The sequence below is a fragment of the Dipodomys ordii genome, unplaced genomic scaffold (genome assembly GCF_000151885.1).
Source record: "Dipodomys ordii isolate 6190 unplaced genomic scaffold, Dord_2.0 Scaffold29, whole genome shotgun sequence".
NCBI classification, from domain to species: domain Eukaryota; kingdom Metazoa; phylum Chordata; class Mammalia; order Rodentia; family Heteromyidae; genus Dipodomys; species Dipodomys ordii.
Window position 1 is genome coordinate 2930908 of NW_012267245.1, and position 18733 is coordinate 2949640.

The window sequence follows — 18733 nt, forward strand, 5'->3', positions numbered from 1 at the left end:
GAGCCTCTGGGGACCTGGGGGTGGAGCCTCTGGGGCCTGGGGAGGGGCTTCTGGGACCTGGGGGTGGAGCCTCTGGAGACCTAGGGGAGGAGCCTCTGGGGACCTGGGGGTGGAGCCTCTGGGGCCTGGGGGAGGGGCCTCTGGGGCCTGGGGGAGGGGCCTCTGGGGCTTGGGGGAGGGGCCTCTGGGGTCTGGGGTTGAGTGAGCTTCTTGCTCACTGGTCTCACAGGCCCTGCACCTGTGCCCCCCGGCCTCCAAGGCATAGGAACCATCTGCAGCCAGTGCCCAGCCTGGCCCTCAGAAGCCCAGAGGCCGAGTGGGAAGCACCCCACTCCCAGGGCCCAGGGGTAAGCAGCCTGGAGCTGGGGTCCAGCAAGGCAATCAGGTGGTAGAGATGGACGCCACCGCCGCCCCCTGCAGCTCCCAGATTGCCAGCTACATGAGTAGAAGGGGGGGGAGCAACTGTCTTGGGGATCTCAGATCATCGGACGCTGAGTCCAGGACTCATGGCAAAGAGGCGATCGCCCATCCCCGTGACCGAGCTCGGGAGAGCGGCCGCGCAGCTGCTGACCGCAGGGCGGAGGCCACCAAGCAGCGCCACCATCGCCTCCGCCCCGTGGCCATAGGACGTCCTTGCTAGAGGGCACCGCCTGGAGGGGGCCCCGGGGGGGAGGTGTGCCCCCACACCAGCGTGGCCTGACTGAGGCCCTGGAGAAGCGAGCTGTGTCCTTATTGGTCACAGAACATTTCTTTTTCATTAGCAGTTAAATGCAGACATGCGGCTGGCCAGGGTTCAGCGGGGCGGCGGACGTGAGCATCACCCCATGTTGCGGATGGATAGCGGGGTGGGGGAGTGGTCCCCCTTACTCCCTGCCTCACCCCACACCCAGCTGGGGGGGCACCCAGCCTCCCCTCCCCCAAGAGACAGGCCCAGCTCAGCCCATAGGGGTTCTGCCCAGCAAGGGGCACAACAGAGCAGCCTGGCATCTGCCAGGGGGGAAGCGTTTGAAATGCCCTGTCCCCCATCACCCCCCATCTGGGCAGCCCTGGCATCCACTGGGAGGCTGGGGCTTGTCCAGGTGCATGCCCAGAGCAGCCTAGACTGTACCAGCCAGAGCCCCGCTGCCAGCACTGCTCCCTTCATTCTCCAGCAAGCAGGATTTAGCCTCACCTTTCCTGATCCCGGAGCTGGGGGGGGGCTCCTGAGAGGGAGGGGGAGCAAATATGGTGGATGGGGGGGTTTGCAGTGGATCATAAGCGCCTGGCATCCCCAGAGGCCCCGGGTTCAGTCCGTGGCATTGTGTGGGCACACGTGTCCTCGTTGCAAGGTTCTAGATGGTTCCCCACCAACCCCACTTGCCTTCCTTCGTCTTCCCGATCTGGATGTGATTCCGGGGAGGGTAGGCGCCGGGCAGGCGTGCCTGTGTGAGAGAGAGAGACGCCTCCATTTTCCCAGGCTGTGCGTCCTTGGCACCCCTTTCTGGAGCTGTGGGGGAGAAGTCCCGCAAGGAGACAGGACAGGGAAAACATGCAGCCTGCATGGAGCTGCAGGGGAGGGAGCTGGAGGCGGGGTGGAGGGGAGAGGGAGCCAACTGTGGGCACAAACACCCTCTGTACCCACAAAGAGCCGGCCTTCCCCATCTAAGGCTATACACGCTCATGCGTGTGTGTGTGTGTGTGTGTGTGTGTGTGTGTGTGTGCACGCGTGCGCATGTGCAGGTACTGGGACTTGAACTTGTGGCCTGCACTTCTGGCCTTTTTGTTTTTTTCATGCTTCATTAGAGATCAGAGTCTCCCAGACTTTCCTGCCCAGGCTGGCTTTGAACTGCGATCCTCAGATCTCAGCCTCCTGAGTGGCTAGGATGACAGGCGTGAGCCACTGGCGCCCGGCTCCACATGGGCTTTAGACAGAAGAAAGAGGGGGTACCTCTGGACTCCCCTATGGAGCAGATCGGAGCGGGGGGGATCTCAGAAACCCCTGTTTGGAGGCATTTCTCCTCTTTCTGCCCATCTTCTTGCTGTGTGCCAGTTGATGGGGCTCACTGCTGCCCTGGGGGGGGGGAGGGGGCTGTTTGGTGTGTGGCAGGGGGGAGGGGGGAGGGGTAGTGTCAGAGCTAAACCCTCCCACCCCCTCAGGGATCCTGACGGGCGGGCAGATGGCAGACGTGTCAGACAGCTCTGGGGTTTACCTCTGCCAGTGCCTCAGAGCCAATTACCTGTGTAATTAGCAACAAATGCCTTTGTGGGATAGTTGTGGGTTTTGGTTAAAATTAGAAGGAAACCCGCGTTCAGATCTCTCAACGAGGGAGAAAGCCATCCGGGCCCCTGGGACTCCCATCCTGGAACCCACGCAGCCTCCTGTGCATGCATGCGTGTGTGCACACGCACACACACATACGTGTCAGCACTACATGCACACACATGCACATGCGTGTCAGTACCAGAGTTTAAAGTCAGGGCTTGGCTCAAGGCTGGTGCCTTACCACTCCAGCCACAGCCCCACTTCTGGTTTTCTGAGTGGATCGGGGGAGATCAGAGTCTCACGGACTTTCCTGCCGGGGCTGGCTTTGAACCACGATCCTCAGATCTCAGCCTCCTGAGTGGCTAGGATGACAGGCGTGAGCCACGGGCGCCCGGCTTCAAGCTGGACTTTCCTTACTCCGTCCGCTCTGGCAGCCCGTGGGGAGGGAGGGCCCGCTCCTCACCCCCGGCCTCTGCCCCCTGCTCCAGGTGCCCAGCAAAGTGCCACAGTGGCCAATCCAGTTCCTGGCGCCGGCCCGGATCTGCTTCCTCACTTCTTGGTGGAGCCCGAGGACGTGTACATTGTCAAGAACAAGCCGGTGCTGCTGGTGTGCAAGGCCCTGCCCGCCACGCAGATCTTCTTCAAGTGTAACGGGGAGTGGGTGCGGCAGGTGGATCACGTGATCGAGCGCAGCACGGACGGAGGCAGCGGTGAGGATGGGGGGTGGGGGGCGGCGGGCAGGGACCAAAGGCCCCAACTGGGCAGGGCAGGGCCAGGGACATGGGAGAGAGAGGTAGGGCGCTGGCGGCTCACGCCTGTCATCCTAGCTACTCAGGAGGCTGAGATCTGAGGATCGTGGTTCAAAGCCAGCCTGGGCAGGAAAGTCTGGGAGACTCTGATCTCCAAGGAACCACCAAAAAGCCAGAGGCAGAGATGTGGCTCGAGTGGTAGAGCGCTTCGCCTTGAGTGAACAAGTTCAGGGACAGCGCCTAGGCCCTGAGTTCAAGCCCCAGGACTGGTACGAAAAGTAATAATCATAAAGGAGTGGAGGTTAGATCCCCTGCAGGCCGGAAGCCCGGAGATGGCCCAGGCTCAACTGAGCTTCATTTGTGCTTCTATTTCCCACCCAATGACTGGGGGGGGGGGGGTCAGAGCCACTTTTGGCACCTCAGAAGTCATCTCCCACTGGGGAAGGAAGGACAGGTAAAGAGCCAGCTGTTGCTTGAAGCCTGTCCTGTGACTTTGAAGACCTAACCCTGGAACCTTCCAGAAGGCTCCAGTCTAACCTTGTCCTGTGCCTGGTCTTCCTGAGCGGCTCCTTAACCTGGGGTTACTCCCCAGGGGTGCTCCACGCTGCTCCCCGCAAGCAGAGAAGTCACCCACAGACGTGCAGTGTCCCTGGGCCTCCCCCCCCCCGGGCCTCCATCCTCTGGCCTCCAAGGCCAGCACAATGGCCTTGACTTCCCGCCCCGGAGCCACATTGAGCTTTGAGGCACGGAGATCGGCAGAGATCCGCCTGCATCTGCCTGTTGGTGAAGGGTAAGGGGGGGAGCAGAAAAGACACCCCCAGAAGACAAGCACCCCCTCTTATTTCATTCCCCATCCCGGAGGCTGGAAAAGCCACAGAAGCTTGAGATGCGTGAAAGCTGGCATTAGCGTCTGGTCCGGGAGGATAATTTATTGTGTATTAAACTAACTCAATTAGTTATTCAAATCAGATTGAGGTGAGAACCGGAGGTGCAGCTTGGTCCCAGAGCGCCCCCCCCCTTCCCCCGTCAATCTCCCTCCTTCCAGAAACACCCAGCAGCCCCCCTCCCCCCACCGTGGCACACCCACATGCCCTGTGCATTGGTGCGCGCGCGCATGCTCCAGGCAGGCTGGGGTCAGTCGCTGATGACCTCCAGGGCCTGCGTGGAGCACCAGTGTCCTAGATGAACCTGGCTGCAGGAAGAGGTGGCCACTGGGACAGAGGAAGAGGAGAAACAAAGGGAAATCAAAAGAACACTTTAGAGCCGGGTGCCAGTGGCTCACACCTGTCATCCTAGTGACTCAGGAGGCTGAGATCTGAGGATCGCAGTTCAAAGCCAGCCCAGAGTAGGAAAGGCCATGGGACTCTGATTTCCAATAAACCACCAGAAAACCGGAAGTGGTGCTGTGGCTCAAGGGGTAGAGCGCTCGCCTTGAGCTGAAGAGCTGAGGGACAGCGCCCAGGTCCTGAGTTCAAGCCCCACCACCAACCACTAAAGAAAAAAGAAAGAAAATTTAGGGCTTCTGTCCCCAAGTTGAGTGGCCTGGTTGGTGTGTGTGAAGAGCAAAGGAGGACCAAGCGAAGGCCAAATGCCACCAAACGCTGCAGAGGACAGAGGGACTGTCCACAGCCCTGTCTACCCTGAGGAAGATTAAGTACCTGGTGGAGAATGTTCTGGAATCTCCCTTCATCAGTAACTGCCCCTCTCTGCTAAACCCACTCTGGGGAGAAACCCCTCGGTGCCCAGCGCTGAGGGGCATGCTCGGACAGGGCCTTAAGAGAGTACAGGGGCAGGAGAATGTTCCAGAACTATGGATAGCAGTCCCAGCACTGATCACTCCCAACTTCCCAGTCTGAGGGGCCCCCACTGGTTCTTGGGGGGCAGGATGAATGAGAGAGAGAGGTGTCTAGGGCCCATCGTGAGATCTGGGGTGCAGGGGGGGTCTAGGAAATGGGGGGGCGTCGGAGAAATGAAAACAGCCGCCGCGCAGCTGCGCTGGCTTCTTCCTCTACCGCGCAGCCCTAATTGAATTTCTCTGTTCACAAAGGAAACACATTGGCAGCGGGCCTCCTCTCTCTTTCTGATAAGCCAGTGACCCGAGAGAAATTGGGGTCAGAGGGAGGAGGAATTGGAAGCAAACAGTGTTCACTCACTGCTGGGGACACTGGGTTTGGCTACAGCCCAGGAGAGGAGAGCTAGGCCTGGCAGCCCCCCGTGAGCATCGTCAGAAGGGGCAAGCCCTGCTGTCTGGATGGGGGGTGTGGATCTGGGGCCAGGCTGGGGGGGTCCCTCTAGGACACCCTGATCGGGCCCAATGGGGTCCTAGGACCTCTTCCTCCCAGCCCAGATCACCAGCCAGCTGTGGATGTGCTTAGAAACAAGAGCAGGAAAGAACAGGGTCCCCCAAGTAAGATGTCCCCACCACCGTCCCCCCCAGCATGTCGGAAGCCGCCAGAAATCTCCAGGGTCTATCATCTGCCATAATGACTGTCATTACATGGTGAATGGCTGATTCTCTTACAGCCTGGCACGGCCCACCAAGGGGTCTCCGGGGAGGTGGGCGGGCAGAAGACCCTCCCCCACCATCCAGGACCCCCCCAAAAAAAGCTCCAGAGCTCAGCTTGTCTGCCCCCATCCTTTCTAGCTGGCGTCCTTAAAGGCCAGCACCTGTTACTGAACACCTTGGCATCCTAGCTACCTAGGAGCTGAGGAGCACGGTTCAAAGCCAGCCAGGGCAGGAAAGTCCCCGGGAGACTCTTTATCTCCCATGAACCACCAGAAAACTGGAAGTGGCGCTGTGGCTCAAGTGGTAGAGCGCCAGCCTTGAGCTGAAGAGCTGAGGGACAGCGCCCAGGAACAGAGTTCAGGCCCCACAACCAACAACAACAAAAAGCTAAACATCGACACTTAGGCCCTGAGTTCAAGCTCCAGGACCAGCACCAAATAAATACATAAGCAATTGAAAATCCCCTTTGAGGACATTTCTGTCGCATTCTGTGACTCCAAGCCTCCAGTGACAGAGTAAATAGCGCTGGACCCCAGGCCCCACACAAATCAGCACCACCTCGAGCTTGCTAGAGGCCCCTGTACTGCCCTGGGTCTGTGGGGAGGGGGGTCTGGGTTGGGGAGGCTTTGGGTATCGTCTGCCTCCTGCTAGACAGCCTTCCCCGCACCCCGCCCCAGGACTGCCGGCCATGGAGGTTCGCATCAACGTGTCCAGGCAGCAGGTGGAGAAGGTGTTCGGGCTGGAGGAATACTGGTGCCAGTGCGTGGCATGGAGCTCATCTGGCACCACCAAGAGCCAGAAGGCCTACATCCGCATCGCCTGTGAGTCCCGGGCCAGGCCGCTCTTGGGGAGCAGGGGGGTGGTGGAGGTAGCCCTGGGGAGGGGCAGCACGCTTCCCCCAGGGGAAAAACAAAGAGAGAGGGGCTGGTCAGAAAAACCCCCATAGTCAGCCGGGCGCCGTGGCTCACACCTGTCATCCCAGCTCCTTGGGAGGCTGAGATCTGAGGATCGTGGTTCAAAGCCAGCCCAGGTAGGAAAGTCCAGGAGATTCTTATCTCCAAGAACCACTCAGAAAACCAGAAGTGGTGCTGTGGCTCAAGGGGTAGAGTGCTTGCCTTGAGCAGAAGAGCTGAGGGACAGCGCCCAGGCCCTGAGTTCAAGCCTCACAACCGACCAAAACAAAAAAAGTCTAGAATTGATGGGCAGAGAAACTAGGGCCACTGCCCGTGAGTCACAGCCCCTGAAGGATGGGTGGGGGTGGGGAGGGGGGAGCAGCTGGCCAGGCTCATCCGGGAACTTGTGTGCTTCCAGATTTACGCAAGAACTTCGAGCAAGAGCCACTCGCCAAGGAGGTGTCTCTGGAGCAGGGCATCGTGCTGCCCTGCCGTCCACCCGAGGGGATCCCCCCCGCTGAGGTAAGAAGGGGTGCTGCAGTGACCACTCCACGGGCGGTGGGGGGGAGGAAGATCCTAGGCCTCAGGTCTCCCCTGAGGGGGTAGAGCTTCCTCTGCTCTGGGCGGGGCCTGCCACACAGTGGCCTGGCTTGTCCCCGCCCCCAGGTGGAATGGCTGCGGAACGAGGACCCGGTGGACCCGTCGCTGGACCCCAACGTGTACATCACCCGGGAGCACAGCCTGGTGGTGCGCCAGGCCCGCCTGGCCGACACGGCCAACTACACCTGCGTCGCCAAGAACATCGTAGCCCGTCGCCGGAGCGCCTCGGCCGCCGTCATCGTCTACGGTGAGACCTGCGATGATCCCACAAAAACTGAGGGGCCAGGGGTTGGGGGGGTGTGGAACAGAGGCCAGGCTCACCCGCTGTGGCCTGAGTAGCAAAGGGAACACAATGATTCTGGGGGGGACCATAAATCGGGGGGGACACAGAGGGTGGGTATGGGCTGGTGGCGGACAGGGTGTGATGTAGCACACGTGATTGGACACACACACACACACACCCCAACTCCTGAGTTCCCCGAATGGAAGGCAGGGCCAAAGGACCCCTCCAAAACAGGCAGGGCTGGGCGCTGGTGGCTCACGCCTGTCATCCCAGCTATTCAGGAGGCTGAGATCTGAGGATCAGGGTTCGAAGCCAGCCTCGGTAGGAAAGTCCGTGGGAGACTCTCACCTCCAGGAGAAGCCGGAAGTGGCGCGGTGGCTCCAAGTGGCGTGCCTGTGCGCTTAGGCCCAGCCCGGCCACCCTGGACATCTGCTTCAGCAGACGCTGGAGGCCCAAGGCGGGCAGCAGGCCCCCCCTCCTCCCCACACCCCCAGCTCCGGGCTCTCGATCCCCAAGCCCCATCCTCCAGAACCCCCACTGCCTGACCCCAGTCCTTCTCTATCCGGCCAGTGAACGGTGGGTGGTCGACGTGGACCGAGTGGTCCGTCTGCAGTATCAGCTGTGGGCGCGGCTGGCAGAAACGGAGCCGAAGCTGCACCAACCCGGCGCCTCTCAACGGGGGTGCCTTCTGTGAGGGGCAGAATGTCCAGAAAACAGCCTGCGCCACCCTGTGCCCAGGTACCGGCGGCCTCTGCCTCCCGCCTCGTTCCTCACCACGTACCATCTCCGCGCCCTGGCTCCATCGCGCCCACCAGCCTGCCCCCACCCCGCCATGGCTCCATCACACCTGCTCGGCCCACCCTCCCGCCCCCCCAGGAGGGAACGTGGCCACCATCGGGGCCCAGTCACAGGGTCTGAAGTGGAGTTGAGGACAGGGTGTAGGGCTGGGCATGAGCTGCACACACTGCCGGGGCCCTGGGACAAGAAGGGTCATCGTGTGGGGCCGTGGCCCTTCCTGCCCCACAGCGCCTCATCGCGTCTCCTCGCCATTAGCATGCGTCATCGAGGCCGGTGGACACAAGGGGGCGCTAGTGGACGCCCGAGGACGTGCAAACAGATGGGTCTGGCCTCGAACCCAGGTCCTTGTCCAGCTCATCCTGCTTGGTCCAGTGGGGCCACCCTGGCAGACTTGACTTCCTGATGGCTGACCGCCGCCTCCTCTCTGCCCCTGTGTCTGTATCTCATCTAGTGGACGGCAACTGGAGCCCGTGGAGTAAGTGGTCAGCCTGCGGGCTGGACTGCACGCACTGGCGGAGACGCGAATGCTCGGACCCCGCGCCCCGCAATGGGGGTGAGGACTGCCAGGGGGTGGATCTGGACACCCGCAACTGTACCAGCGACCTCTGCGTGCACAGTGAGTCCTCTCTGCCCCTGGGGTTCACTTTTATTGGGGGGGAGGAGGCAGGAAGGGGCAGCACTGAGGCCCGAACTCAAGGCCTTTTGCTCTTGGTTAGATTTTTTGGTTTTGTTTTGCACAAGATTAATGCTCTACCACCTGAGCCACACCTGAGCCACTTCGGGCTTTTGGGTGGCAAATGGGAGATTAGAGTCTGATGGACTCTCCTGCTCCCCCAGCTGGCTTCAAACCTCGATCCTCAGATCTCAGCCTCCCTGAGTAGCTAAGATGACAGGCGTGAGCCACCCGGGCCCTGCCCACGGGTGTGCTCACACCTGCCCACCCTTCCTCCCCCTCCTAAGACAGACTCTTACACAACCATCTGCTGGTCCCCCCAGCTCCCCCCTCCATCCCTCATCCCTGATTGGGGGGGGGGGTTGTATGCCAGCCTTGTGAGGCTGTTAATTACAAGGCCATCACTAACAAAGATCTCTGTGGGGCGGTTTTCTCTTTCTCTCTCTCAAACACACCCTCCTCCATTCTTTCAATTAAAAACCCAATTATCTGTGTCAATTCTTTTCTGATGGACATTTCTTCTGTGATGTAAAAAGCCCTCTAAAATCAATATGGCCTCCTCCGAGTGGGTGATTTCCCCATCCCACCCCACCCGCTTCGGCAGGCAAAGAGGTACTGACCTGTAAGCACGCAGGAAACAGATCCATTGGTATATGCGTGGCAGGCCATTACCATCACAAAATACCTGAAGTTGGGAACTTGCTAAAGAAAAGAGGTTTGTTTAGCTCACAGGGGTTTTTGTTGTTGTTGTTGTTGTTTGGTCAGTCGTGGGGCTTGAGCTCTGGGCCTGGGTGCTGTCCCTCAGCTCTTCAGCTCAAGGCAAGCACTCTACCCCTTGAGCCACAGCGCCACTTCCAGTTTTCTGAGTGGTTTATTGGAGATAAGAGCCTCATGGACTTTCCTGCCCGGGCTGGTTTTGAACTGTGATCCTCAAATCTCAGCCTCCTGAGAAGCTAGGATGACAGGCGTGAGCCACCGGTGCCTAGCTACTTTTTGCTTTTTTGGTGGTTAATTGGAGATAAGAATCTCACAGCCTTTCTTGCCTGGGCTGGCTTCAAACAGAAATTCTCCTATCTCAGCCTCCTGAGTAGCTGGGATTACAGGTGTGAGCTATAGGTACCTGGCTTCATCTTGCTCTTTTATAAGAACCCTCTCACCAGGACCTTCCTGAGTCCCACAAGAACTCCCTTAATCTCTTCCCGGGGCAGTACTCACGGTGACCTAGGAAATCCCACCACCTCTGAGCTTGCCACACTGGGTACGGAGTGTTCAACATCTGGATCTTTGCAGGCCACCCTCATTTAGGGAATTCTGGGAGCCTGGCCCTCTAGGCATGCCTGGGAAGGATGTGGGCTCCGCCCCCTGCCCCCTGCCTCTCTCAAGACCCCTCCTCTCCCACAGCTGCTTCCGGCCCTGAGGACGTGGCCCTCTACGTGGGCCTCATTGCCGTGGCTGTGTGCCTTGTCTTGCTCCTGCTGGTCCTCATCCTCGTGTATTGCCGGAAGAAGGAAGGACTGGACTCAGACGTGGCCGACTCTTCTATTCTTACCTCAGGCTTCCAACCCGTCAGCATCAAACCCAGCAAAACCGGTGAGGCGGGGGGGCCCCCCTCAGTCCCAGCACCCCTGCCCAAGACCCCCCCACACCAAAGGACCACTCCCAGGCTGGGTGCCTGTGGCTCATGCCTGTCCGCCTAGCTCCTCAGAGAGGCTGAGATCTGAGGATCGTGGTTCGAAGCCAGCCAGGAGCAGGAAAGTCCCTGAGACATGAGCAGTTAATCACCAAAACAACAACAACAAAAAAGACCAGAAGTGGAGGTGTGGTTCAAGTGGTAGAGCACTAACTAGCTCAAGGATAATCTCTGGGCCCTGAGTTCAAGCCCCACGACTGACCAACCTAAAGAACCATACAATGGCTGGCAAAGAAGAACTAGAAAACGCCGTCCCTGAGCCTTTGTCTTCATCCCTGCAGATAACCCCCACCTGCTCACCATCCAACCAGACCTGAGCACCACCACCTACCAGAGCAGCCTGTGTCCCCGGCAGGACGGGACCAGCCCCAAGTTCCAGCTCACCAACGGACACCTGCTCAGCCCACTGGGCAGCGGCCGCCACACGCTGCACCACAGCTCGCCCACCTCGGAGGCCGAAGAGTTCGTGTCCCGCCTGTCCACCCAAAACTACTTCCGCTCCCTCCCCCGGGGGACCAGCAACATGGCCTATGGGACCTTCAACTTCCTGGGAGGCCGGTTGATGCTCCCCAACACAGGTAGGAGAGGCCTCCTTCCCCAGACTGCCTCCACTTCCCTTCGTAGGGGGTTCCCCTGGGTACCCCGAATGGCCAGCCATGGTGGGGGGCAATGGAACCCAGTGAGGGCTGGCTATGGGATGGTGACCAGAGCTAACCTTCTCTCTGCTGCCCCTGGACAGATGCTTTACTCATTTCCTATTGATGGATTGATGGTCCTGGTCCTGGAGCTTGAACTCAGGGCCTGAGCTTTTGGGCTCAAGGCTAGTTCCACTTTTGTTTTGGTGGTTGATTGGAGATAAGAGTCTTATGGGGCCAGGCGCTGGTGGCTCACCCCTGTCATCCTAGCTACTCAGGAGGCTGAGTTCGGAGGATCGCGGTTCAAAGCCAGCCTGGGCAGGCAAGTCTGTGAGACTCTGATCTCTAATGAACCACTAGAAAACCGGACGTGGTGCTGTAGCTCAAGGTGGTAGAGAGCTAGCCCGGAACAAAAAGAACTCAGGGACAGGCTGTGAAGTCAGCCCCACAACTCGGGGTCGGGGGCTGGGGGGTGGTGGTGCAGGAAGAGTCTCATAAGCTTTCCTGCCTGTCTGGCCTTGAACCACGATCCTCAGATCTCAGCCTCCTGAGTAGCTAGGATGACAGGCGTGAGCCACCAGCGCCTGGCTTTTATTCATTTATTCCTAGAGATGTTTATTCCCTGCTGGGCTCTTGAGGGCGAGTGGGGGGGGGGGATGCCAGACCTGTCTGAAGAACTTCTAAACAACCGCAGAGACCCACACAGCACGCCCTAGACCTCCTGGGATTTCCCACTGCCTCCTGGCCCTGCCCACCCTCCCAGGTCCAGTGCCCTGGAATTTTCTATGATGTCCTCCGCTTTGGGTGGACCCCCATGCGCTTCCTGGCCCCCCCACATCAGGCTGCTCCGCGTACCTCCATGGAGGTGTTCCCCCAAATCTCCCTCCTTCCCCCCCCGAGCTTGCTCGCCCACGGTGCTGCATCGGGGGTCACGCATGGCGTTCATGACCTCATCTGTACCCAGCCGTCCCCGCCCTGCAGCCCCAGACCCCACCTCCCCGTGCCACAACCACTCACCCAGCTGCCTCTCGGGCACCGCCATCTGGATGTCTCACAGCACCCCAGATTCCCGGGCTTAAAACAGAACTGTCTTCCACGTGCCCCCCCACCTCCCCCCCCTACCCCAAAGCTGCCTCCTTCCTGGCTTTCCCACACACAGCACCCGCCATGAGTCAGAATGAGGCCCCTGGGGTCACCTTGACAGTGCATTCTCCTCCTCTGCCCCCCCCTGCCCTCCCCTCCCTCCCTCCCCCCCTCCCCCCCCAGCCACCGGTCCCGCATCTCGTCTGACCTTCATGCATTCGCTGAAATCCCTGTCTCTTCCCCTGCTCCAGCTCCATCCGGGCTCCCTGCAAAGCCCACGTGACCAGGCCGATGACCCTGGCAGCCGCTGTGAAGCCTCCGTACCCAACCCCCCCCGCCCCCACCACCACCACCCCAAGATGTACTATGCTCCCTGCCTTGCTCGTAGACAGATTCCCGCCACTGTTCCTCCAGCTCCTCTGGGGTCTTGGCTTGACAACTCTGCTGGCTGGGCCTCCTGCCCCCCCTCTTCCTGGGGCTCTTGGGGAGTAAAATGTGGTGGCAGCTGTCAGCTGTAATGAAGAGACAGGCAGACAGCAACACTTGGGCTGTTGTCCCCTGGCGGGGTGGTACTTGTCTCTGGCCTGATCTGTAGCTTCGCTGTCCTTTAACTCTGCCAGGCTGAGAGCTGAGCCTCAGCCTTGTGTGTGTGTGTGTGTGTGTGTGTGTGTGTGTGTGTGTGCATGTGCACACGCACCAGTACTGGAAACTTGAACTCAGAGCCTTGCACTCAAGCCTGGTGCTGCTCTACCACCTGAGCCATGCTTACCTGTCCAGCTTTGTGCTGGTTAGCTGGAGATAAGAATCTCATAGGTCAGGCACCGGTGGCTCACGCCTGTCATCCTAGCTACCCAGGAGGCTGAGATCTGAGGATCGCAGTTCAAAGCCAGCCCGAGCAGGAAGGTCCGTGGGACTCTTCTCTCCAATAAACCTCTCAGAAAACAGGAAATGGAGCTGTGAATCCAAGTGGCAGAGGGCTAGCCTTGAGGGAAAAAGCTCAGGGACAGCGGCCAGCCCTGAGTTCAAGCCCCAGGACCCCTTAAAAAAGAGGCAGAGTCTCATGGTCTATTCTGCCCAGGGCTGACCTCGAACTGTGATTCTTAGATCTCAGCCTCCAGAATGGCTGAGATTACAGGCATGAGCCACCCAGCACCCAGCAGGAGATAAGATTTAACGAGACCCTCATTGTATTGTGGCTCATCATCAAGTGGATTGTCCTTATGTGCCACATGGCTGTCGTGATATTCCAGCCCGCCCACCGCACAGCTGCTGCTGCCATGCGCTTGGAACCCCCGCTTGATGCGAGGTCTCGGGCTGGTAAAGACCGGGCCCCGTGTGCAGAGACCGGGAGACAGCAGTAGGGCGTGGCCAAACCCCAGAGGGCCAGGCTGATGGAGAAAGGGCATCTTGGGAATGGACAGAGGGCAGATGACCCAGAACTGCTGGCCGTGAGCCCTGGGCTGGCCTGGGCTGGACTTAGAGGGTCCTGCTAAACAGACCATGAGAAGCAAGAGAAAAACAGCCTTAGATACCAAGCCAGGGAGCTGGACCTGTTCACAGAGGCAGAGATAGTTTTTTGGTTTTGTTCTTTGGTCAGCTGAGGGGTCTTGAACTCTGGGCCCGGGCGCTGTCCCTCAGCTCTTCAGCTCAAGGCGAGCGCTCTACCACTTGAGCCACAGCGCCACTTGTGGTTTCCTGGTGGTTCATTGGAGATCAGAGTCTCACGGACTTTCCTGCCCGGGCTGGCTTTGAACCGCGATCCTCCGATCTCAGCCTCCTGAGTAGCTAGGATGACAGGCTGGGCAACAGGGCAGGGAGGGACAGTGCATCTGACACCTTCCATCCTAGATTTCTGGGACCCCCCTCCGCTGCTTCCATGCGGCGTGGCCCCCGTGTGGGGGTTGGGCCCCGTGTCCCCAGCGGATCAGCCTCTCCTGCCTTTCCAGGGATCAGCCTCCTCATCCCCCCGGACGCCATCCCCCGAGGCAAGATCTACGAGATCTACCTGACGCTGCACAAGCCCGAGGATGTGAGGTGTGGCTGGGGACCGTGGGGGAGCGAGGGGGGGAGCTGGCTGGAGGGAGGGCAGAGGGAGGGAGGAGCCGTACCTGGGCCCGCCTCCCCCCTGCCCCTCAGCTCCAGGATTGGCCTCTAATGCCTTTCTCTCCCCACCCATATTTCCTCACTTGAGGTTGCCCCTAGCCGGCTGTCAGACCCTGCTGAGTCCCATTGTTAGCTGTGGCCCCCCGGGCGTGCTGCTGACCCGGCCGGTCATCCTCGCCATGGACCACTGTGGAGAGCCCAGCCTGGACAGCTGGAGCCTGCGCCTCAAGAAGCAATCGTGCGAGGGCACATGGGAGGTGAGTGGGGGGGCCAGGCCCAGAGGCCATCTTCCCACCAGGCTCTGGCGTCTGTGTGTGTGTGTGTGCGTGTGTACTGGGGCGTCCGCTCTTGATTTTTTCACTCAAGGCTGGTGTTTTACCATTTGAGCCACACCTCCACCTCCAGCTTTTTTCTTTTGGCTGGTTCACGGGAGGTGAGTCTTATTACAGACTTTTTCCTGGCCCGGGTTGACTTGGAGCCTCCCTCCTCCGATCTCAGCCTCCTGAGTAGCTAGGATGCCAGGCGGGAGCCACCAGCACCCCGGCTCTTTCTGGCTCTTTCTAAGAGCCTCACGTTGTTGGCCCAGGCTGGGCGCTGACCCCTGGGGTCCTGTCCCCTCCCTCCCTCCCTCCGACCAGGATGTACTGCATCTGGGCGAGGAGTCGCCTTCACACCTCTACTACTGCCAGCTGGAGGCGGGTGCCTGCTACGTCTTTACGGAGCAGCTGGGCCGCTTCGCCCTGGTCGGGGAGGCCCTGAGCGTGACCGCTGCCAAGCGCCTCAAGCTGCTCCTCTTCGCCCCGCTGGCCTGCACCTCCCTGGAGTACAACATCCGGGTCTACTGCCTGCAGGACACCCATGATGCGCTCAAGGTAGCCCCTCCCAGCATCCCTGGCCTTGATCTCCACCCCGAGGCCTGGGGTGTAGGGGGCCGGGGAGGCTTCTGGGTTCCAGTCCCCCCTTGCTGATCTGCCCGAGCCCCACAGGAGGTGGTACAGCTGGAAAAGCAGCTGGGCGGCCAGTTAATCCAGGAGCCACGCGTCCTGCATTTCAAGGACAGTTACCACAACCTGCGCCTATCCATCCACGACGTGGCCAGCTCGCTGTGGAAGAGCAAGCTCCTGGTCAGCTACCAGGTGAGGTCTGGGCACGGGGCCCGCGGGCCCAGGGCACTGGTGCGGGGCACACGTAATCCCAACTCTCTTCCCTTCCCCAGGAGATCCCTTTCTACCACATCTGGAATGGCACACAGCAGTACCTGCACTGCACCTTCACCTTGGAGCGCGTCCACCCCAGCACCAGCGACCTGGCCTGCAAGGTGTGGGTGTGGCAGGTGGAGGGTGAAGGCCAGAGCTTCAACATCAACTTCAACATCACCAAGGTAGGGCTGGGAAGGTGGCTCAGTGGGGAGAGTGCTCGCCTAGCATGCATGAAGCCCTGGGTTCGATTCCTCAGTACCACAGACACAGGAAAAAGCCAGAAGTGGCGCTGTGGCTCAAGTGGTAGAGCGCTAGCCTTGAGCTGAAGAGCTGAGGGACGGCGCCCAGGCCCAGAGCTCAAGCCCCAAGACCCCCCCCAAAAAAATCACCAAGGTGGAACAGGAAATGCTTTGCACCCCACCCCCATCTACCCTGTCTCCTTGCCTGTGAGGCTCTCCCCAGCCTTCTGGCCAGTTTGCAGGCAGTAGAGGAGAGTATAGCAGGAGGAGGCAGGGCAGGAGTTCCTTGGGAGTCTTTCCATGGGTCCTCAGGGACCCAGAAGTGTGGGACGGAGCCAGCCCTGGCAGTGGGTACTAAGCAGAAGGACGCAGACAGCGAGGAGAGCAGAGTGGGTGGTTGGCACTGGTGGCGGAGTGAGAGGGGAAGGCGAGGAAGTTGGGGGCCTCCTTGCTCATTGGCTGTGACCTTGGACAGGGGGCTCCATGTCTGCAGATAACAGGGGCGTCCCCTGTATCTTCCCCACCCACCCTATCCCCCCCATGTTCTGAAATGGTCTCTGGGCTCCCCCCCCCAGAAGGATGCAGCAGGAGAGGAAGTTCTAACAGCCTCCCCTCTTCCCTGCCTCCCCCACCCACCCACCCAGGACACGAGGTTTTCTGAACTGCTGGCCCTGGAGAGCGAAGGGGGGGTCCCAGCCCTGGTGGGGCCCAGTGCCTTCAAGATCCCCTTCCTCATTCGACAGAAGATCATTAGCAGCTTAGACCCGCCCTGCAGTCGGGGCGCCGATTGGCAGACTCTAGCCCAGAAACTCCACCTGGACAGGTAAGGGGGGGCAGGGGGTTCAAGGGCCACCTCCTGTCCAGCCTGGGAAGTTAGGACAATGGAGAAGACAGGAAGGCGCTGCAGAGAGCCTGGACCATGTCCACTAGCAGCTGGGGGGTTGAGAGGGAGGGGGGGGTCTCTTGGGGACCAGGAGGTGGCAGCCTGGGTGGAGGCTGGGCTGATGGCCGGCCTCCTCTTCTCTCCACAGCCATCTCAGCTTCTTTGCCTCCAAGCCCAGCCCCACAGCCATGATCCTCAATTTGTGGGAGGCCCGGCACTTCCCCAACGGTAACCTCAGCCAGCTCGCCGCGGCCGTGGCCGGCCTAGGCCAGCCAGACGCGGGCCTCTTCACCGTCTCCGAGGCCGAGTGCTGAGGACAGTCAGGCCTGGAGCGCCTACACTCTCACCAGCTTTGGCACCTGCCAGGGACAGGCAAAAAAAAACAGAAAACAGAAAAACACAACAAAAAAAACAAGTCGGGCAGGAGCCCCCAAAACCTCCATGTTGAGGAGAGCTTCTTGGACAGGCCCCTTCCTGGCCAAAGTGATCCTTTCATGGTGCCTCCAAATCCTGCCCGAATTCCCATCCTTTTCACGGCCTGCCTGGTACGGCCACCTTCTCACAATCTGCCCCAGCCCAAGGGCCCAGGGTAGACCAATGTCTGGAGCCTGGGCCGGGTTTCAGCCCATCTCTGTGTGTGTGTGTGCGTGTGTGTGTGTGTGTGTGTGTGTGTGCGTGTGTGTGTGTGTGTATGTGTGTTGCTACCTCTCCTGTCCCCACATACGCACGGGCATGCACGCACACCCTGGGCTTGAGGCGCAGCCCTACCCCGGACTCCTGCCTAAGCCAGGCCTTATGCAAACATTTCTGTGTCTGCTGGGTAAAGGGGCAGGGGGGCGTATGTGAGGGGCCCAGCCTCAAGCCTGAGGGACCAAGGGCCTCAGCCAGACAGGGGAGGGGGGTGGCCCCTCAATTCAGGCACACGATCACCACACAAGCACACGCTTGTGTGCTCATCTCCCATGCACCCCCTGTCTCTCCCCGACACCACCACACATCTCATGCTGTGCACCCAGAGGACACTCACGTCTCTCACACCCAGTGTTGGTCCACATCCATTCAGGGACACCCAATGGCTTCCTTCCCTGGTTCTCCTCTGTCCCCAGCCTTGAGGTGCCCTGCCCGGCGGGAGGGCGTGTGAATATGCAATTGAGAGTCCCGGGCTGTACAATGGCGAGAGTGTGTGTGCCGTTCCTGGGGGGCTGGCTGGTGGCCCCCCCCACGTGTGGGGGCCTGTCATGTGGAGCTTGTGTCCTGACTCTGTCTTAAGTGCATCCGTGCACTTATACTTGGCCTTATGTACACAGCCTTGCCCAGCCGCCGGGGCGCATAGGGATTTTAGCGGACGTGAATGTAAATAAATTATATATATATATTGCTAACCCCCAGTGCCCTGCTCTTCTTTGGGGAAAGAAAAAAAGTCAGGGCACAAGGGGCAGATGGTCACACACACAGGCTTGTCTGGGAGTCCCGGGTGGGCTGGCTCAGGGACAGCTTGAACCGCAGATCCTTGTCCTGTCGTTCCCAGAGACTTCCTCAGACTTGGGCCTCCTGGGCCAGGCGACAGGCAACGGCGGTGACTAGAGCTGCACCTTTGCCAGACCCGTCCTCCGACTGTAGGAAGGTGACCGCACAACGAGGAGCCAGCTCCCGCACTGTAGCTGCCACCAAGCTAGAGAAGCTGGGAGGGGAAGGGACTAGATGAGCCTGTGGCCAGCCAGGCCTCACACGGCCACGCCTCCCGGGCCCTGGCCACGCCCCCGGGCCCATGACCAATCAGGCCTCGTCTGGCCACACCACCCAGGATCTGGCCCCTCCTCCTAAGCCTTGGCCACGCCTCCCTGGCTCCTGTCATGCCTTCTGGGCTCTGGCCACGCCTCCCGGGCCTTGGCCACACCTCCTAGGTCCTGGCCACGCCCCCAGACCCATGACCAGTCAGGCTTCGTCTGGTCCCACCTCCCCGACTCTGGCCATGCCTCCCTGGTTCCTGCCACGCCTTCTGGGCTCTGGTCACGCCTCCAAGGCCCCTGATTAGCCAGGCTTCACAGATGGCCACGCCTCCTGGGCCTTGGCCACACCTCCCTGGCTCCCGCCACGCCTTCTGGGCTCTGGTCACGCCTCCAGGGCCCCTGATTAGCCAGGCTTCACAGATGGCCA

General features: G+C 60.2%; 2 protein-coding genes across 2 annotated transcripts in view; one reads left to right on the plus strand and one right to left on the minus strand.

Annotated features, from left to right (window-relative positions):
- The first annotated feature begins 776 nt into the window (after positions 1–776).
- Unc5a (unc-5 netrin receptor A) lies at positions 777–16890 on the plus strand. Its single transcript, XM_013015984.1, has 16 exons — positions 777–810; positions 2731–2952; positions 6175–6318; positions 6809–6912; positions 7057–7237; positions 7844–8011; positions 8523–8687; positions 10146–10334; positions 10716–11012; positions 14099–14186; positions 14344–14512; positions 14894–15127; positions 15242–15391; positions 15472–15636; positions 16338–16516; positions 16725–16890. The coding sequence occupies exons 1-16, from the start codon at positions 777–779 to the stop codon at positions 16888–16890; spliced, it is 2655 nt and encodes an 884-aa protein (XP_012871438.1).
- Positions 16891–17988: 1098 nt separating this feature from the next.
- Hk3 (hexokinase 3 (white cell)) overlaps positions 17989–18733 on the minus strand; it is a 16703-nt gene continuing 15958 nt past the window's right edge. The window contains exon 19 of the mRNA XM_013016030.1: positions 17989–18257. Within this exon, the coding sequence (XP_012871484.1) occupies positions 18113–18257 (145 nt within the window). The 3' untranslated portion in view covers positions 17989–18112. The remainder of the gene's footprint in view (positions 18258–18733) is intronic.

Excerpts from the sequence above, each read along its gene's own strand:
- Unc5a (XM_013015984.1), top strand. The coding sequence starts at position 777 with ATGCGGCTGGCCAGGGTTCAGCGGGGCGGCGGAC. Across the intron at positions 8,688-10,145 it reads CAGCGACCTCTGCGTGCACA|CTGCTTCCGGCCCTGAGGAC; the intron begins GTGAGTCCTCTC and ends CCTCTCCCACAG. Across the intron at positions 15,392-15,471 it reads AGCTCCTGGTCAGCTACCAG|GAGATCCCTTTCTACCACAT; the intron begins GTGAGGTCTGGG and ends TCCCTTCCCCAG.